The 19854-nt window shown below is 57.7% G+C and overlaps 1 protein-coding gene across 3 annotated transcripts; it reads left to right on the forward strand.

The window, feature by feature from the left end:
- Nucleotides 1-1381: 1381 nt before the first annotated feature.
- On the forward strand, nucleotides 1382-19303 carry MED25 (mediator complex subunit 25). 3 transcript variants are annotated; one of them, XM_058529906.1, is made up of 18 exons: nucleotides 1382-1552; nucleotides 1646-1691; nucleotides 2731-2855; nucleotides 8084-8182; nucleotides 8580-8700; nucleotides 8973-9135; nucleotides 9262-9392; nucleotides 9691-9778; nucleotides 9873-10066; nucleotides 10526-10654; nucleotides 11114-11199; nucleotides 11273-11330; nucleotides 11478-11585; nucleotides 13707-13895; nucleotides 14267-14338; nucleotides 14466-14684; nucleotides 14987-15167; nucleotides 17491-19303. In XM_058529906.1, exons 1-18 carry the CDS (start codon nucleotides 1419-1421, stop codon nucleotides 17733-17735), a joined length of 2388 nt encoding a protein of 795 aa, XP_058385889.1. In that variant the 5' UTR covers nucleotides 1382-1418; the 3' UTR covers nucleotides 17736-19303. The 3 variants fall into 3 exon arrangements, with proteins under 3 accessions (XP_058385889.1, XP_058385890.1, XP_058385891.1); XM_058529907.1 differs by lacking the exon at nucleotides 17491-19303 and adding an exon at nucleotides 15643-15775 and having other exon boundaries at nucleotides 1383-1552; XM_058529908.1 differs by lacking the exon at nucleotides 14466-14684 and having other exon boundaries at nucleotides 1383-1552.
- The last annotated feature ends 551 nt before the right edge of the window (nucleotides 19304-19854 follow it).

The following is a 19854-nucleotide window of genomic DNA, read 5'->3' on the forward strand; positions in this document are numbered from 1 at the left end:
ACTAAGAAATAATTTTGTTAGGGGTGATAATGGCACAGTGGTTATGTAAGAAAAGGGCCATACCTTTTAGAGATGCCTGTTAAGCCTGTAGAGGAAAAATGATGTGATGTTGGGGATTTGCTTTAAAAGTCTTCGGCAAAGAAAATAAAAGAAAAAAGGGATGAACAAGGTAAATGTGACAATATGATAATACTGCTCTGTGCAAAGAGAATGCACCCTTTTACCTTGAAATATATTGCCAAAATGCATTAGGGCAAGCGTCCTGATTTCCGCCCCTACTAGACTACTCTGAGTCTGCTCCTTTTCCTCAAACCCTTCCACCCTCGTGGACATTATTCTTCCCAATGTTAATTAACATGACAAAAATAAAATATCATTGGACTTTCTGTTAGCACTTGTTAATTGGTGAAGATGAGCATTTTTCAGGTATTTGCCATTTTTATTTTGTATGTGCGTGGGAAAACCCTGCTTAGATTCTTTCTCATTAAAAAAACAAAGTATTTCTATTTTCTTAAGTTTTCATTGATCAGTAAGTTGGATTTGTGTAGTACATTTCTGTCAACACATATGTTACCATGACTTTCCCAGTTTATCGTCTTTTTTTTCAACTTGGTTTATCCAGTCTTTTGCGGACAAACTGATCAATCTCTTGTTTTCTGGCTTTGCTGTAACGATAAACCCTTTTTCCAGTCTTCAGGATTATACACTGTGTTTCTTCATTCCTTCGGATATTTTTACGGTTTCATTTGTTGTACTCACATTTTTAATCCACCTGGTATGTATTTATATTCTAGGCCGGTTTCTGGCCCCTCTCCCAGAAAACAACTATCTGGTGTTGCCTAGCAACGACTGCTTGGGTTGGATTTCGGCTTCTTTTCGGGAGAAAAACAACTTCACTCCCTTCGGAGTTGAGGGCAACCTTAAAGCGTTGCCTAGAAACCCGGTTTCGGACGATATGATTGGACCCTTCACAGGACCCTCCCCCATACCCTCCAGCTCCACAAAGAACTTAAGCGGAAACCTAATCTCTCTGTTAGAAAACAGGGGCAGCGTACGCGTTGCACAGCAACCAGCTCCCCTGATCCTCTCAGAGACTCCAGAGTCGGGACAGGCGCCCCGCTCAAAGATGGCGGCTGGCTGCGCCTCTGTCGGTATATTTCGCTCTGGACAGTCGTGCCAATAATTCAGTCTTCCGCATCAGGCCCCCAAAAGGGCTTGCTATGGCCTTTCTGAGTCTTCCACGTGGTGCGTGCGAGGATGGAGCTAGACCCGCCCGCCCTGGGTGCCCCGCACAAACATGGCGACGGGCGCGTCCGCGGCGGCGCGAAGCCGCCAGGCGCGGGCGCGCGCGCAGCGCAGGCGCACTTCTGCCCCTGTCGCGGTGACTGTGGCGGCGGTGGCGGCGGCGGCGCGGGGGAATGGTCCCCGGCTCGGAGGGCCCGGCCCGCGCCGGGGGCCTAGTGGCCGACGTGGTGTTTGTGATCGAGGGTACGGCCAACCTGGGGCCGTACTTCGAGGGGCTCCGCAAGCACTACCTGCTCCCGGCCATCGAGTGAGTACCGTTTCCGCGACTCCAACCCCGCCCTCCCACTGCAGTTTCCACAGCCCCGGGCCTGACCCCGACCTTTCACTTTCGACCCCACAGATATTTTAATGGTGGTCCACCTGCCGAGACGGACTTCGGGGGAGACGTGAGTCCTGGGACTCCCGGGTCCGAGGTCGAGGAGGGGCCGGGGGGTGGACTCCCGGGTCCGGGGGAGGAGGGGCCGGGGGGTGGACTCCCGGGTCCGGGGGAGGAGGGGGCCGGGGGGTGGACTCCCGGGTCCGAGGGAGGAGGGGGCCGGGGGCCCGGACTCCCGGGTCCGGGGGAGGAGGGGCCGGGGGGTGGACTCCCGGGTCCGGGGGAGGAGGGGGCCGGGGGGTGGACTCCCGCGTCCGGGGGAGGAGGGGGCGGGGGGTGGACTCCCGGGTCCGGGGGAGGAGGGGCCGGGGGGTGGACTCCCGGGGCCGGGGGAGGAGGGGGCGGGGGGTGGACTCCCGGGGCCGGGGGAGGAGGGGCCGGGGGGTGGACTCCCGGGGCCGGGGGAGGAGGGGGCCGGGGGGTGGACTCCCGGGTCCGGGGGAGGAGGGGGCCGGGGGGTGGACTCCCGCGTCCGGGGGAGGAGGGGGCGGGGGGTGGACTCCCGGGTCCGGGGGAGGAGGGGCCGGGGGGTGGACTCCCGGGTCCGGGGGAGGAGGGGCCGGGGGGTGGACTCCCGGGTCCGGGGGAGGAGGGGGCCGGGGGCCCGGACTCCCGGGTCCGGGGGAGGAGGGGGCGGGGGGTGGACTGCCGGGTCCGGGGGAGGAGGGGGCCGGGGGGTGGACTGCCGGGTCCGGGGGAGGAGGGGGCCGGGGGGTGGACTCCCGGGTCCGGGGGAGGAGGGGGCCGGGGGGTGGACTGCCGGGTCCGGGGGAGGAGGGGGCCGGGGGGTGGACTGCCGGGTCCGGGGGAGGAGGGGGCCGGGGGGTGGACTGCCGGGTCCGGGGGAGGAGGGGCCGGGGGCCCGGACTCCCGGGTCCGGGGGAGGAGGGGCCGGGGGCCCGGACTCCCGGGTCCGGGGGAGGAGGGGCCGGGGGATGGACTCCCGGGGCCGGGGGAGGAGGGGGCGGGGGGATGGACGCCGGGGGCCCGGACTCCTTCTCTGAGGGAGCTGGGATCCAGATGCAAAGTTCTCTGTCCTTTCCTCCCAGTATGGGGGGACCCAGTACAGCCTGGTGGTGTTCAACACGGTGGACTGCGCTCCCGAGTCCTACGTACAGTGTCACGCTCCCACCAGCAGCGCCTATGAGTTCGTCACCTGGCTCGATGGCATTAAGTGAGTTTTTCCCCGTGCTTGGGGCGGCTTGGGGGACCCTTGAGGGGCCGTGAACGGGTGGCGGCTTGGGTTGGCGCTGCAGGAACCATTGCCTCATATGGGGTGGCCGAAAGGACCGAGAGGGGTGGTGTTTTTGTCCATAAGTCACTTCCGTTGTGGGTTGTGTGCGCTCAGCGATTTTGCCATCAGATTCGAAAGTAGAAAAAACTTGCTGGTCAAGGAGGCCTCTTGGGCCTGGGCACCTGCCTCCTACTCCATGTGTGATTCTCGCCTTTCTGTTGGCTGTTTCTCATCTCTACTCCAGTTCTCCTGTTTCTCATGGGCACGTTGAAGCCTGAAGGCAGGGGGAGGGGCTAGGCCGACATAGATCCCTCTGTGCTTTGGATCCAGTTTTGATAGTTCACACTGCAGGCTCTTGCAGGTGTGGACAGCCTGGGGCCAAACCACAGCTGTACCAGGACAGAACTCCCAGACCCAGGAGTCCCTGCCCCCTCTGCCTAATATAATTTATCTCTAAAGGGGGGTGTTAATAGTACTTGTGTTAGTTATTTATGTATGACTCAGACACTGTTGCCTAACAGGTTACCCCAAAACTTACTGGCTCAAAACAGCAAACATTTATTACCGCTTGCAGTTTCTGTAAGTAAGGAATTCAGGAGCGGCTTAGCTGGGAGGTTTTGGCTCAGATTCTCCTGTGGTTCCAGTCACAATGAGCTGAGGCCGCAGTCACTCAAAGATTTGAACGGACTGGAGGACCTGTTTCCAAGGTGGCTCACCCTATGGCTGTTGGCTGGGGGCCTCAATTCCTTGCTGGCTGTTAGCCACAAGGCCTCCCGGTGGGGCTGCTTGAGTGTCCTCCCAACATGGCAGCTGGCTTTCCTCAGACGGAGCAATCCCACAGAAAGCACAGTGGAAGCCGCAAGGCTTGTTATGATCCAATCTTGGAAGTCACACACCATCGCTTCTGCCACATTCTGTTTAGTACACAAGTCGGTCCTGTTCAGTGTTTGAGTGGGTGTGAGTACCAGGGGGCCGGTGTCAGTGGGGGCCTGGCTGCCATGACTTCAAAGGGGTACTTTGGGAATTAAATGAGTTGCTGACTGTTTAAAACGGTGCCTGGCGGGTATTAGGTGCTACCTAAGTGTTTGCTGTGTCCCCTCGTGGTCATTAGAATTAGTAGTCAGGATGGGGCAGGGTTTCTCAGCCTCAGCACTGTTGACACCTTGGGGCAAATAACAATAGTTGTTGTGGGGACTGTCCTGTACATTGTAGGATGTTCAGCAGCAGCCCTGTTCTCTACCCACCAGCTGCCAGTGGCCACTTCCCTCCCAAGGTGTGACAAACAAAAACGTCTCTAGACATTGTGAAATGTCCCGGGTGGGGGGGTTCAAAATCCACCCCAGTTGAGAACCGCTGGCGTAGATGGTGATAAGACTTAAGTAATGTTAAATGGGGCCTCCTTGAGGCCCGAGTCCAAGTTTGATATCCCTCAAATCCCTAGCACGCAGCACAGGGCCTGGCACCAAGGAAACCTAAGGAAAACTTTGTCGAACGAGTGAGTAAATGAATGAATGCTGAGAATGCACTTCGTAGCCTGATTCTCCCTGGTAAACTCCTATATAAGCTTCAAGGCCCAACTTAAATGTCCCTTCCCTGATTCTGGCAAGCAGCCAGTTGCTCCCTTCTCTGCCCGCATCGCTCCCAGGTGTTCGCCTGTCCCAGCCCCACACCTCTGGACTGTGAATGTCTGGGACTCTGCGTATTTCTCCTGCCATTTGCTTCCAGCTGGAGCCTGGCACCCAAGGGGCCTCAGGAGACCTTGGCTGAGTAAACGAAGAAGTAAAAGCTGTGGGGAGGATAATCACCAAGAAACCAGACCTTCTGGTGGGTGATTGAGTGTCAGGAAGCAGGCAAACCCCCTTACTTAAAACTTTCAAGGGCACTAGGAAGATAAGAGGGAAATGCTTCTGAATACTTTCATCACATTTCCACCCCTTCCGTTCAGTCAACCTAGAATACATTGTACCTTTAACCAGATGAAAAAGCTTTGTCAGCTGTGTGCTCACTTCAGCGTTCTCCCCATTGGCTGACAAAACAGTTTAAGCCGTTATTTAATGTTCACAGTCATTGTTTTCTCAAGTCCCTGTGACCATCTCAGTTCAGTTTCTGTGACATTCTGGGCGGGCCTGTAACAGATGACAAACTAAGTCAGCAAGTTTTGTTCACCCTTGGAGAAATCTTACCTTCTCCCGGCGCGTCCTAACTTAAGGAACAAAGCGCGCGGTGTGGTTTCGAAACATCCTCGCTTTGGGAAGAGTCATTTCTGAGGTTACATTTCTTTTCTTACAAGAGAGGCGGTTTTTTCTCCCTCTCCTGCAGCTAGTGACCCAGAATCAGGACGAGTAGAGGTAGAAGGAAAATAGCCCGGAGTGTCTCCCCTGCCACATGTGACAGTCCACTCGTTCGTTCGTTCATTCATTCATTCATTCATTCATTCAGCAAGTACTCGAGCAAAGCGCTGAGGCGCTGAGGAGCCGGGGGCGGACAGGCAGGGCCTTGGCCGTGTTGGAGCTGGTGCTGGTGGAGGGTGGCGGGCTGGGCCGGGAGCTGGCGCCCAGAGCCCCGGCAAGGCTGGCTGCTGCTTGACCAGTACCTCCCGGGGCCTCCAGGGAGCACGTAGCTTGGAAAGTGGGTGGTGAAGACTCAAGCCTGAGACACTGGGCCAGACAAGTGGGAGGATGACAGGCCAAGGATGCAGTAAGAGTCAGAGGCCACCCGGCTCCCCCAGGGCCCTTCCATTTCATTTGTATTTTACTGTGTATTTACAACAGCCAGGGGTTTATTTGGAATTAAGGGTTATCATAAGCTTTATGATATTCACAACGTATTTTGCAGCTGGCCCTATTTTGTTTCTGCTCCCCATTTTCAAGTTTTTCTCATTTCTTGGATGAAATATTTGTTATGTGTCTCTGAGCTCATAACAGACGGCTTGCGCTCAACGTTCAAGGAGAAAAAAGCAAGTTTTAGGATCTCAAAGTGGTCAGTCGATCATTTTCCCTCATAAATTACTTTTTAAAAATTGAGGTGAAATTCACCTAACAAAAGTAATCATTTTAAGGTGAACAGTTCAGTGGCATTTAGTACATTCATGGTGTTGTGCAGCTGTCATTTCTGTCTAGTTCCAGAACATTTCCATCACCCTAAAAAGAGACCCCATACACGTGAAGCAGTTGCTCCCTATCTCTCTCTCCACCCCTCAGCCCTGTTCCCGAGCCCCTGCCATGAAGATAGTGGATTGATTTCTTCTAGAACAGGAAGCTGGCAGGAGGGAGGATCCAGGGTTGGTTCATTCATCAGGGTCTGCCCCAACTCTGTGGCATTAAAATTCCTGTGCAAAATAGAGTCTTGATGGTGAGGGAGAGGCGGGCTGGGGAGTGGGCGGTGGTAAGGGGCAGTGGTGTGGGCTGAGTGCCCGGAGAGGGGAAAGGGAGGGAGTCAGCGAGCGCAGAGGGGCGGAAGCCTGCAACCAGGAAGAGCTTGGGGAGGGAGTGGAGGGGTCAAGCTTCAGGGCTCTCAGCCAGGCTGCTGGTAGCTCACTTATTCAGCAGGCATTGCCCGAGGCCCCGTGTGTCCTTGGGCACGTCCTAGAGATAGCTCAGACCACTTGGTCTCCCTCACTGAGGGCTGCACCAGCCCCGGGGGGAAGGTGAGCTGTGGAGGGAAGCTTGACAGTCACAGTGTCAGGGTGACAGGATGTGGTCGAGGATGGGGTCTCTAATCAGGAGCAGGTGGGGAAGGCTTCCCGGAGGAGGATGACACTGGGCTGGATGTCAGGATAGCCAGGCAGGGTTTCCCCCTGGGCCAGAAGAAGGGCGTGTGTGGTCGTGGGGCGGTGGCACAGGCAGAGAGGCCTGGACGTGTAGCAGATCATGGAGAGCAGGAACACGCGAGACATTCCAGAAGACTTACACCCAGAGAGGGATGAAGCGGGAAGGTGGGCAGATCCCGGGGTGTGGAGTTGTCTTTATTCTGGCCTTGATGGACTTGTAGTCATTTGTTTATTTAACACACGTTCCCCAAGGCCTCCCTCGTGCCAGACTGTGGGGGCGAGGCTGGGGGCAAGAGAGGACTCAGACCCCGACCCTGCCTGGCGAGGGGACATGGGTGCAGACTCGGACACAGGGGCCACAGTTCAGCGTGGCAGGGCTGGTCTGCGCAAAGTCTCCTGGGGCAAAGGGTCGGCTTGACGACCACGTGACCTGACGAGGCAGCAACTGCAGTCTAGCAGAGGCCTCCCCAAGCCACAGGGGATGACACTGGGGACCCATCGGTAGATCAGGCAGAGGAGAGACCGAGTCGGTGTGTGCGTTAGTTTTCTGGGGCTGCCGTAACAAAGTACTGGAAACTAGGTGGTTCAGGACAAGAGAAACTTAGGGTCTCACAGTTCTGGATCCAGGAGTCGGAGATCAAGGCGTGGGCAGGGCCGTGCTCCCTCTGGAACCCGTAGGGGAGGACTGTCCCCGCCTCTTCCAGCTTCTGGTCGCCCCTGACATGCCTTGCTTGTGGCACTGTCACCTCGATCTCCACCTGGCCTTCTCACTGTGTCTCGTCACCTCGTCGTCCTCTGAGTGTGTCTGTCTCTGTGTCCCAATTCTCCCTTTTTATAAGGACACTGGTCATAGTGGATTAGACCCCCCGCCCCCCCATGACCTCATCATAGCCTGGTTACCTTTGTAAGACCCTGTTTCCGAACAAGGCCGCGTGCTGAAGTTCTGGGGGTTAGAACTTCAGCATATCTTTTTGAAGGGGCACAGTTCAACCTCTGACTTGCGGGAGGACAGGAGAGGCCTCCGTACCGGGCTGGGAAGGTGGGGTGAGGCCAGGGCTGGCTTAAAAGATGGAGCAGAAGGCCCAGAGAGGGGGAGTGCATAGAGATTTGGACCCAGCACGGGATCCCGGCGTGGGGTCCTGGGCCCTCTCTCTGTCCATCCTCTGACGGGGCCTCGTGCCAGAGGGACTCCCTCAGGAGATGAATGTCCCCTGTCTCGTTCTCTGGGCCTGGCGCTGTGCCGGTGCTGGGAGTAGAGCAGGGAACTCAACAGTGTCCCCGTTGTCCCAAGGTGCAAGTCCAGTGTGGGGAGGGACGGCACAGGTACAGGCTCTTCAAGTGTGTCCTGGGGGCTGGCACCGCAGGGGCCCCCAGGGGCTAACCGCCTGGCCCCCTGCAGGTTCATGGGCGGGGGCGGCGAGAGCTGCAGCCTCATCGCGGAAGGCCTCAGCACGGCCCTGCAGCTCTTCGATGACTTCAAGAAGATGCGTGAGCAGATGTGAGTGCGCCCGGCACTCACATGTGGGGCTCCTGTCCGTCTGTCTACCTGCCTGCTGTGGGCCTCCACCCCCGCTCACACTGGGGAGTCGGGTGGGCTGTATGTGCCGAGCACTCGGGGCCGGGGGCAGGAGGTGTCCCCTGGCCAGTGCCGATCTCAGTGTCCTCATGGGGAAGGGGAGCCAGCCCTGGGTCTGCCTCCTGCCTCCCCTGCCTGCTGGGTGACTTAGAGCGAGTCGGGAACCTCTCGGAGCCTCAGTGTTCTCAGCTGTGAAATGGGAGCGTTCCTCCTGACTTGCTCTGGGGCCGAGTCCTTGTACCTCTGCTGGTGCTGGGTCTCGGTCCCTTCTCAGGGGCCCCAGTGCTGCCTGCTCCACGTCTTTCCTTGTCCCTGGCAGTGGCCAGACACACCGCGTCTGCCTCCTTATCTGTAACTCGCCGCCGTACCTGCTGCCTGCAGTCGAGAGCACCACGTACTCTGGGTACACGACGGAGAGTCTTGTGCAGAAGATTGGGGAGGTGAGGACTCCTGGGTCTGAGGGAGGAGGCCTGGGACTGGATCCCTGGGTCACAGAATAGGCACCAGCTCCTTGGCCAGCTCTGCTTACTCCTGTTAGAAGAGCTATAACCCAGAATCCCCTGGGGCTTTGATACAGGTCTGTGGTTCCCTGTCCCACAGCCTGATGGGAATTAGGTTTTAGGGCCTGGGCCGTCCAGCCACCCAGCAGGTATGGTAGTCTGGGGTCCAGCCCCTGCAATCTCGTCCTGACTGCCCGTCCCCTCTCCTGCAGCAAGGGATCCACTTCTCCATCGTGTCTCCCCGGAAGCTGCCTGCCCTGCGGCTCTTGTTCGAAAAGGCGGCTCCCCCGGCCATGCTGGAGCCTCTGCAGCCGCCGACGGACGTGAGCCAGGACCCGCGGCACATGGTGCTCGTGCGGGGGCTCGTGCTGCCGGGTGAGACCCGGTGCTGGTGGGGCGACAGGAGGCGTCCTCCTGGCTGCCTCTGACTTGACTTCTCTTCCCCCCTCTCCCCATCAAACCCCTTCTCACGGGGCTCGGCCGTCCATCCTCGGCTCTCAGTTGGGGGTGGCTCGGCCCCAGGCTCCCTCCAGCCAAAGCAGCCCGTGCCCCTGCCTCCAGCTGCGTCCTCAGGCACCACACTGTCAGCAGCCCCACAGCAGCCTCTGCCCCCTGTCCCCCAGCAGTATCAGGTATGGATGGCACCGGGAAGAGGACATGCTCCTGGGGCCTTGTGGGAACCCTCGTCCCTTGGGAGAGGCCTAGTTGGAAGTCGGGGCTTGTGGGGTGATGGGAGTCTCCTTTGGGACACTGCGGGGTGGTGGGAATCTTGGGGCCGGGGAATCCCGTCTCTGTGGGGTGATGGGAGTCAAGAGCTTCCTTGATGGGAGCTGGGGTGGCTGTGCCTTGTGGAGGCATGGGCGGTGTGGCCCTGTGGGACACCAGTGCTGGGGGGTATGGTCCTCACCAGTCCCTCCCCTCTATCCCCAGGTCCCTGGGAACCTGAGCGCAGCTCAGGTGGCCGCTCAGAATGCAGTGGAGGCTGCCAAGAACCAGAAGGCCGGGCTGGGCCCGCGCTGTGAGTCCTGGGGCAAGGATGCGGGGGGGCAGGGGCCGGCCGGGCCTCTATCCACACGCCTGTTCCCCACCTTTTCCTTTTGTCTTTCCCACAGTCTCGCCCATCAACCCTCTCCAGCAAGCCACTCCAGGAGTGGGTCCGCCCTTCAGCCAGCCCCCAGCACCCCCACTGCCCCCAGGGCCCCCTGGCGCCCCCAAGCCGCCCCCTGCTTCTCAGCCCAGCCTGGTCTCCGCGGTGGCCCCTGGCCCGGGCCTGGCCCCCCCTGCGCAGCCCGGGGCACCGTCCATGGTAGGCGTCTGCACGCCTTTCTCCCTGCTGGCCCGCTCCCTCATCCAGGCTGCCCGGGGCTGACGCAGTGCAGAGGACGAGCAGCTTGCCTTCCTGAGGGGTCCAGGGGCACGTGGGTGCTTGTGGTTCTGAGCCCTCAGGGGCTCATGGGGCTTGTGCTACAGAGTAGTGGGTCTGGGGATGGAATCATGGGGCTTGTGGGTTTGGGGGGGTGAAGACTGTTCCGACGAGCCTGAGGGATCCTGGGAGTCTAGGCCATCGTGGGGCTGGAGGGTCCTCAAATCCTACAGGGTCAGAGTGTTTGTGGTCCCAGGAACGGCTGAGTGGCGTTCTGGGGGTGGGGGTGCAGAGGAAGGGACCTTCATCCCATTCTTCTTGCTAGTCTGTCCCTCTCGGGACAGCCCCTTCCAGGAGATGGTCTGACCCCACCCCATTGCCCTGCTTCTTCCCCTCTGGCAGGCGGGCACAGTGGCCCCAGGTGGGGTGAGCGGCCCTTCCCCGGCGCAGCTTGGCACCCCAGCCCTCGGGGCGCAGCAGTCAGTCTCCAACAAACTCCTGGCCTGGAGCGGGGTCCTCGAGTGGCAGGAGGTGAGGAGACTTGAGGAGCCATTGGGCACATGGATCTCATAGGGCCAGGCCTGGCGGGGCGCAAGGCTAGGCCAGCGCCCCCACGGGCTCATGGGACTCGTGGTCCTGAGGATAGTCCCAAGGAAGCATGGGATTTGTAGTTCAGGACTGGGGAGGTAGTAAGAACTGTGTTGCAGGTGAAAAACCGAGAGAAGCCTTGGATTCCCGGCAAAATGGGCCCAAGGGATTGTGGCATCAAGGGGACAAAGGGGTGTGGGATTTGGGGGCAAGAGGAGGAGCCCCAACGTTTGTGGAATTTGAAGGCTAGAAGATTGCAGGATTGATAGTCTGGAGGAGGAGCCCAGGGCTCGTGGGACTTAAACTAAATGCGATCCTGAGCTTTGGGGCTCCCGCGGTGGGGCAGGAGGGGCCTGAGGCTCAGGCCCATCTCACTGTGACACACCCTTCATTCCCCCTCAGAAGCCCAAACCCGCCTCTGTGGACGCCAACACCAAGCTGACGCGGTCCCTGCCCTGCCAGGTCTACGTGAATCACGGCGAGAACCTGTAGGTGACTGTCGGGGGGCAGGGCGGGCTGGGGCGTGCATCCTCCTGACACCTCTCTCGGCATTGCCCCCAGGAAGACAGAGCAGTGGCCGCAGAAGCTGATCATGCAGCTCATCCCCCAGCAGCTGCTGGTGAGTGGCAGGCTGGAGGACCACCAACTCCTGCCAGTTGCCTTGCCTGTTCTCTCTTCTCTCATCCCTTCCCTGCCCCCTCCTGCCCCCACCCTTCCCTCCTCACTTCCCTACTCAACATGCTGGCCGGCCTCTCTGTCTCCCCAGACCACCCTGGGCCCTTTGTTCCGGAACTCAAGGATGGTCCAGTTCCATTTCACCAACAAGGACCTGGAGTCCCTCAAAGGCCTCTATCGCATCATGGGCAATGGCTTCGTGAGTCCTGGGCTGGGCGGGACCCTGGGGCGCTGACACCTCCATCCTCCTGGGCCGGAGGGAGCCGTTTGTGGTGGTTGGGTGGGCTTTGTGAGCTAAAAATGTGTTACAAACGTGACAGGGTGTGACAGGAGCAATTAGGAGGAAGCTGTTGGCTCCCACGGGTTTACTGGGTGTATTAGTGTCCTGGGGCTGAGAACAACAAATTTATTCTTTCACAGTTCTGGAAACTGACAGTCCAAAATCAGGGTGTCGGCGTTGCCTGCCCTCTCTGAAGGCTCTAGGGGAAGACCCTTCATCGCTTCTTGCGGCTGGTAGCCCTAAGCATTGTTGGCTTCAGGCAGCGAAACTCCAATCTCTGGGGGCCGGCCCTGTGGCCTAGTGGTTGAGTGTGGCATGTTCTCCTTTAGCGGTGTGGGTTCGCAGGGTCGGATCCCGGGCACGGACCTACATCACTCATCAGTCGTGCTGTGGCGGCGTCCCACGTACAAAGTAGAGGAAGATTGGCACAGATATTAGCTCAGGGCAAATGTTCCTCAGCAAGAAACAAAAAAACCCTCCAATCTCTGCCTCCTCCTTCACGTGGCCATCCTCCCTCTGTGTCTCGTGTCTTCATGTGGCATTTTCCCCCCGTGTGTGTCTCTGTCTTCTTACAGGGACACCAGTCATTTGGATGAGGGCCTGCTCTAATGACCTCATTTTAACTTGTTACATCTGCCGAGTCCCCATTTCCAAATGAGGTCACGTTCACAGGTGCCGGGAGTTGGCACTTCAACGTGTCTTTTTGGAGGACACAACTGAACTCCTAACAGTGAGGGAGGGTCTCTCTGAACGGGAACAGATCTCTTTTGGGGTTGCCATCAGATGGTGGCTGAGACTGGTCCTCTGAAAGCTGGACTGGGCTGCAGATTCAGGATGGCCCTCATGTGGTGCTGGCTGCCAGCTGGAGGCTCAGTGAAGCCTGGCCAGCAGAGCGCCTACGTGTGGCCTCCCCACGTGGCTTGGGCTTCCTGATTTCATGGTGGCTGGGTTCTGAGAAGGATGCCCCAAAAGCGAGCATCATATGAGCGGGCATTTATTTTTGACACATAACAGGACATCCAGAGGTGGGCGGCGATTGGAGTTAGTTCTGTAGCCCTGTGACAGGGCCAGGATCTGTGGTTTTCTTAGCTTCTCTCTCATGGTCACAAGACAGCTCTCGAAGCTCCCGGAGTCTTGCATGACTTGGTCAGGAAGGCAGCGGGGAGGTGTGGCATCAGCCGTGTATTTCCCTTCAGGAAAGCAGACACTTTCCCACAGCCCCAGGCAGGCTTTTCCTTCATCTCCTGGGCCACTGGGCCACCTCTAGTTGCCTGGGAAGCCATGGGAACGGCGCCCACGAGTGCACTGGGGCCTGGACACGTTGCTTCCCCAAACAGAATGGGGTTCTCTACCCAGGGGAGAAGGATATTGGGGAGACAACCAGCAGGGTCTGCCTCAGAAGAGACACCAAGGCTCAGAGAAGTCATCTCACTTGGCTGAGGTCCCCTGCTCCCTCAAGAGCCCCTGTTCTGAACGCCCCATGTATTATGGCCTCACTTCATGTTTGCTAACGCTTCTTGGAAACTTCTGTGTGGGCAGGGGCCTGATGGGGGTCAGCGCATCCCATAGTCCCAGCAACTTTGCAGTGTGAGCGCTATTACCTGCCGTTTACACTGGCAGATAGCTGAAGCTGAGAGGGGTGTGGCCACCCCCTCAGGGTCTCTTGGATCCCCTGGGTCAGTCATGGTATCCGTCACCGCCATTGATAGGCGCTTCGGGTGCCAGCTCTGGAGGGATGCCCCTCAGCCGTGAACCCTCCCAGAGACCGTTTGAGGAGTGCAGCCCCACGAAGTGGGGGTGGTGGCTCAAGGTTGGAGAGCTGGGATCCCGGCCTCACCCTGTCCTTTGAACACCCAGCTCTCCTCTGGGCCCCTCAGTTTCTGTCTCTGGAGCAGCCTCAAGCAAACCTCTAGTCTCCTTGATGTTTTACAGCAGAAACCTTGCCACCCCTTGCTTTCAGGGCTTCTAGAACCTTCTGGAACCAGGAGGGGTGGGATGCCTCCTCCAGGATATGAGTGGTTCTTATTCCCTCCCCGCCAGGCGGGCTGCGTGCACTTCCCTCACACGGCCCCCTGCGAGGTGCGCGTGCTCATGCTCCTCTACTCGTCCAAGAAGAAGATCTTCATGGGCCTCATCCCCTACGACCAGAGCGGCTTCGTCAGCGGCATCCGGCAGGTCATCACCACCCACAAGCAAGTCCAGCAGCAGAAGCTGGAGCAGCAGCGTGGGGTGAGTGACGCAGCCCCCCCCACCCGCGGCACTCCCTCTGCCCACCTGGGCCCCAGAGCTCATGGCACAATCCCCCAGGCGCCCTCATGGGCTCCAGTGCCAGGTGCTTACTCCTGTCCCAAGTCACGGCCACCTGAGTTCAGTCCCATCCCCATATTTCCTTGCAACCTTTCTCTCCCTTTTCAGTGTCCTTGTCAAATCGCTGAGACACGGTTCTTCTTGGGGACCTGGGAATGTAAAGTTTACTTCCCAGACCCTCCACCCCCCAAAGGCAATGTTTCCAGCTCCTTACAGGTTCCCCTTCAGGGCTCAGATCCTCCTCGACATGGGGACCCCCCAGTCACTGACCTGCTCCCTTGCTTCCCACACAGATGGGGGCCCAGCAGGCACCCCCCAGCCTGGGCCCCATTCTGGAGGACCAGGCGAGGCCCTCGCAGAATCTGGTGAGTTCAGGGCCAGCGGGCTCAGGGCCGGGGTGGGGAGGCCCCAGAGGACACCATCGTTCTAACCTGACCGCAGAGGCCGAGGGGTCTGGGGGCTCTGTCCCTCACCCCTGTCTCTTCCCACCAGCTCCAGCTCCGCCCACCACAGCCCCAGCCTCAGGGCACCGTGGGGGCCTCTGCGGCCACCGGGCAGCCCCAGCCCCAAGGTGCTGCCCAGGCCCCGCCAGGTGCCCCCCAAGGCCCTCCTGGAGCGGCCCCTGGCCCGCCCCCTCCTGGACCCATCCTTCGGCCCCAGAACCCTGGGGCCAACCCCCAACTGCGGAGCCTCCTCCTCAACCCACCACCGGTGAGACGTGGCGGGGTGGGGATGGGAGCATGGGTCCCTCGCCTTGACAGTCCTATTCCGTTTGTCTCGGAGGAGGGAGGTTGGCTTGACGAGAGGGTGTGAATAGAGCCCCTCCAAGGGCTCCAGGCCCACTGGCTCCTCTCTGTGAGGTTTGCGTGGGCTTCTGCTAAGATTCCTTTGAAGAAAGACCCCCCCCAAGCCACTGGATGAGACGTTGTCCGAGCAGCTTTTGCGCCAGAGCCTGTACGGTGGGGTGGGGGCGCTCTACCAGGGCCTCTGAGCGGCTTTCTTTGTTCCCGCAGCCCCAAACCGGGGTGCCCCCACCCCAGGCCTCCCTCCACCACCTCCAACCACCAGGGGCCCCTGCACTGCTGCCCCCACCGCACCAGGGCCTGGGGCAGCCCCAGCTGGGGCCCCCACTCCTGCACCCACCGCCCGCCCAGTCCTGGCCTGCACAGCTTCCCCCACGGGCCCCACTGCCAGGTAAGGGGGCCCGGGGGAGGCCGGGGGTCTATACTGAGTGTCCCAGCAGCCCCTGGGCTGGAGCCCCAAGACCAAGGGCTCCTGGGAGTGAAGTTTTGGAATTCAAGAATATCAGGTTCCCTCATGGCTCTTGGGGGGCTCTGAGGGCTCCTGGGCACGTACGGCCCAGGGGACCAAGGACCTAGGGGGTGAGAGCTCTCCCCATGGTTCCCCTCTTGCATCGTCTTGGGGTTTCTGGGAAACATAATCTTAGAGCCAGAGAGGTGTTTTGGGGGATGGGCTCACAAAGGCTCATGGGAAACAGCATATTTGTCATCAGATGGCGTCAGAAGGCGCCTTTGATGGGTCTCCCCCATGGCTTCCTAGACAACTCAGAGCCTCGGGCTCCCAGAGGAGGAGGGAGGAAGAAGGCCCAGGGCCCTCCAGGGCCCCAGGCACTACTGGGAGATGCAGTCCCTTCCCCACTGCCCCCCAGGTCAGATGCTGCTGAGCGGGGGTCCCCGGGGCCCGGTCCCCCAGCCGGGCCTGCAGCCCAGCGTCATGGAGGACGACATCCTCATGGACCTCATCTGAACCCCCGACCCCCAATAAAGTTCCTTTTAACACATGCCCCGGCTCCCGTGACTGACGTCCCCCAGGACTGGGCAGGAGGAGGCCAAGGCGGGGAGATGTCTCTCCTTGTTCTCGCTTCAGCAGCCGTCCCTGAGGCCCCGGGCTGGTGACGCCGGGACCTTGGTGGTGAGTCAGGCAGTCTGGTGCAGCCTGGCTCGGGGGGAGACACGGAGGCAGGCAGGCAGGCAGAGCTCACGGGACCACGTGCTCTCCTGGAGGTAGAGATGGTACCAAACGGGCCTGGAAGAGGCCTCTGTACCAGCCGGGCTCAGCAGAGCCTTGGAGGAGGAGCAGGAGTCGGTGAGGCTGGGAAGGAAGGAGGCGAATGGCAGTCTAGGTTGTGGAGACAGCAGAAACGAATGCTCAAAAGCAGGAGAAAGCTTGGGGTGTTCAGAGGAGCAAATCCATTGGTGCTTCTGGAGTGTGAGGGAGGGAGGGGCTAGAGAAGTGGGCAAGCGCCAGGTCGGGAGGGGGCTCAGGTTCCAAATTGAGGAGCTCGAGGTTTGTCCTGGGGACACACAAGAGCCCGGAGGCGGTGAGCAGGGGGCAGGCCTTGGTCGGCCGGGTGTCAGAAAGACCCCTCTGGGCTATGGTGTGCAGTGGAGCGAGACAGCAGGCCAGGAAGGCAGGGAGGAGGCTGGGCGATGGTCCTGGGGAGAGGAGAGGCCAGAGGAGGGGTTGGGGCAGAGTTGGGGGGCAGGAAGGGTGAGGCTGGGGACTGGCGTGCCACATGAAGGAATTAGGGGTGTAGGGGTGGGGCTGAGGTCTGTCCCCAGGACCTGGCCTGGGTGCTGGTCAATGGTGGGGGCCTTTTTGAGGTAGGGAACTGGGATAAGGAACCAGTAGTGAGTGTTAATGATAAAAGGGATGTCCACGTGACAGATGCCGTTTTGGGAGCTCAAGACGTATCTTAGGGGACAGCGTATGCTTGGTGGCTGAAGCCAAAGGAGAGGACGTGATCTCGTGGAGAGAGGGCAGGCCCTGGGTCCCCGTCAGAGACCGACCTTCCTGGGCTTTGGACAGGGTAGACAGTGGGGCTGTCCCTGAGATGAAAATCCAAGATTGGGAGGTGGTGAGGCAAAAGACATGAAGGACGTCCTCAGAGAGACGTCCAGGGGGCAGCTGGAGATAGACATGGGTCTGTGCGCAGGGGTGGTCTGGCCTGGAGGCAGAGTTAGTTGTCTGTTGTCAGACTTTAGACCTGTGTTGCTCAGAGCGTGGTCCACGCCTGGACCACCAGCATCTACATTGCTCGGGACGCTGGTTAGCATTAGATTCCTGGGCCCTGTCCTAGGAGAGAGGTTGCAATCTGGTGGCCCTTGGGCCACTCTAAAGATGAGTTTTGTTTGGCCTTCCCTGTGTTAGCATACGTGGCATTTTTTCTAATGAGTCAGTTGTAAAAACCAGGATAATACACACACACACACACACACACACACAAAATCTGCAGTCTTGGCTTCTCTTCACAAGTCAGAAGATCTGGCACCCCTGGGCCCACCCTTCTGCCTAGCCACAACGGGCTGGAGCTGCCCCTTTCCATGGGGCGTGTGCTCTCTGGTTCGCCACAGTCCCCACCACTCCCTCTTGGCTCCCCCACCGTGAGGCAGAGGGTCATTGCCTTTGTCACCGGGCTTGCCCTCTGCTTGTTCTTGTCTGTGGTAGCATTCAAAGGCAAGTGAAATCTTTCTTGTACCCATGTCTCTATCAAAAGCGGCAAAACGCAAGAGAGAACGAGAGGGCCACGTGTTTCGAGAAAAATGGGAACGAGACTATTTCTTTGTGGAAGTGAAGAGCATGCCAACGTGTTTAATATGCAAAAAAATCGTGTCTGTGTTGAAAGAATACAACCTAAGACGTCATTATGAATCAAAGCACAGTAAGAGCTTCGACCAATATACAGAACAGACTCGAGAGGCGATACTCAACGAACTGAAAAAGAGCCTCAAATGTCAGTAGGGTTTTCTCTGGAAAGCAAGTAACAGAAATGGCGCGGCCGCGACACACGGTTCCAGGATAACGTGAAAAGAACTACCCGGGCATGAAATCCTACAGACGGTGAGTTTAGAAAGGAGCAGAGTGACGTGTCCACAGAAACACACGTCTGTTTAGACGATTATTTCAGTCTGACAGGCATTCGCATCGCACGGTGAGTTGAAGATAAATCCAGAAGATTCACAATTCCAGTTGCTTGAAAGAGTCAAATCCATTGTGGCCTTTTCTATCGCTGCTCGTGAACTTTTACCACCCAGTTAGCTTTATTTATTTGTGGTGTTGAGAATTTGGATGTGACCGAAGAAGTCTGTGACACGGTGCCAAGGCAGGCCCAACACTGGGAAACGACTTATCTTTTGTGTATTAAGAGAAATGAAAAGTTTCACGTAGACTGGTCGGAATTCCTAAGCACAGCTACAGACGGTTGTGGTAATCTAATGATCTGTCACACAGAAACTGATCAGGACACTTCGATCCAAGGTGGCAACATTTGGCGAGGACGCAAAAGTCTGGTCATTGCATCAACCACCAAGAATTGTGCTAAGAAATTAAATGGAACACACCATGGACGTCCTCAACACTGTACTCGAACCACAGGCGAGTTGATGTTGAATTTGACCTGATGTAATTTACAGAAGTTCCGTGACCCGGTCGTCACACAATGGTGTGAAAGAAATCTGAACTGTTGAAATCAATCTATTTGGTTCATTTCAAACGAGGTAAAAGCCACATCTTGGTTCCTCTGAGAAGGTCGGTCAGAGAGTTCTGGTCAAGGTTACAACCCTTCTAACCACGCTATTTCTCCACAAGGACGTTCACAAAAAGCTACTTGAATGTATGATCGTGTTTGCCTGGTCCTGGCAAAAATGGGGAAGCCGTTGGCAAGAAATAATCTGACTCCCTCTGCTGCATTGGTTTCCCGAAACGAAAGAGATGGCCCGGACCGTATTAACCCGGGTCGTGGAGTTGAAGACCAAATGCCCCCAAAGGCTGTCTGCATCCAGACTTCGTGAAAAGGAACCAACGCTGTCCAGTTCGCCTTTGTTGGTGAGTGTCGATCGTGTGAGTGCAGACCACAAAGAGGAGTTACAGAACTGCAGTGCAATAGGGTGCTGGTTCCTAAATGTGATTCTGTTGGAAGATCCCAGCCCTACAACTCTCTTCCAGCGGTTGTTCCGAATCTCCACATCTGGAAGTACCCGTGCTGTGAACAGCTGTTTTCCGTTACAAAGTGAATCAAATTCCATACCGCTCCCGGTTTAAGGATCCCAAGTTGAATTCTAAACTGCCCACACCACCACGACGTCCAGGGTCTGACGCCGACAGCTCGGGGCGGAAGGGAGGATGTCAGCCTTCCAACTTCAAAGGAGCAAAAGAATTATGAAAGAGAAAATTTTCATAACGAAATATTTCTATTTTTTCAATTTGTATTTTTTCAATTTTGAATTTGAAATATAAAGTCCAGTCTCATACATGTTTGTATCCTGTTCCATGCATTCACCATAGTTCAGTAAAGATACAATTTGATTATATCTCTGGCCGTCGACTTTTCTTATACCTGGCTAGTTCACTCATGGACGTGGCCCGCCTGGCTCCTGTAGGCATTTGAGTTTCCGATCCCTGTCCTAGAACTGTTGAATGAAATCTGGGGGAGGGAGGGAGGCTGGGAATCGGCATTTTGAGCAAGCTACCTAGGTGATTCTCGTGCAAGTGAAAGCAGGAGTAGGAGACACGTGGTAGTTGAAGAGGGGAACGTGTGTGAGATTTCCCAGGCAGCGTGTGTAGCCGGGGCTTTTGAAAACTCAGATGGCTCCAGGGACCAGGCAGGTGATGGAAATGTGTGAAGCGGACGGGTGTAAGACAATAGGGAATGATGGGGACTGTGGCGAACTTGGAGAGTGCTTGCCCTGCCTAATGGCATTCAAATTAAAAACCCAAAATACTGTGAGGACCAAACAAAATCCGCTTGTGGGTCTCATGAGGCCGCTGGGCCGCCATTTTGTGACCTCTGGAAGAAGAAGACTCGACAAGGACAGCCCTGAGAAAGCCCCACGTGTGAGGGTTGGGCAGGGAGCCAGAAGAC

The sequence above is a fragment of the Diceros bicornis genome, chromosome 34, assembly GCF_020826845.1.
Source record: "Diceros bicornis minor isolate mBicDic1 chromosome 34, mDicBic1.mat.cur, whole genome shotgun sequence".
In the NCBI taxonomy this organism is placed as follows: domain Eukaryota; kingdom Metazoa; phylum Chordata; class Mammalia; order Perissodactyla; family Rhinocerotidae; genus Diceros; species Diceros bicornis.

Coding starts and splice junctions, on each gene's coding strand:
- MED25 (XM_058529906.1), top strand. CDS start 1,419: ATGGTCCCCGGCTCGGAGGGCCCGGCCCGCGCCGGGGGCCTAGTGGCC. Junction 1,692..2,730: donor AGACGGACTTCGGGGGAGAC/GTGAGTCCTGGG, acceptor CTTTCCTCCCAG/TATGGGGGGACCCAGTACAG. Junction 11,200..11,272: donor GTGAATCACGGCGAGAACCT/GTAGGTGACTGT, acceptor CATTGCCCCCAG/GAAGACAGAGCAGTGGCCGC.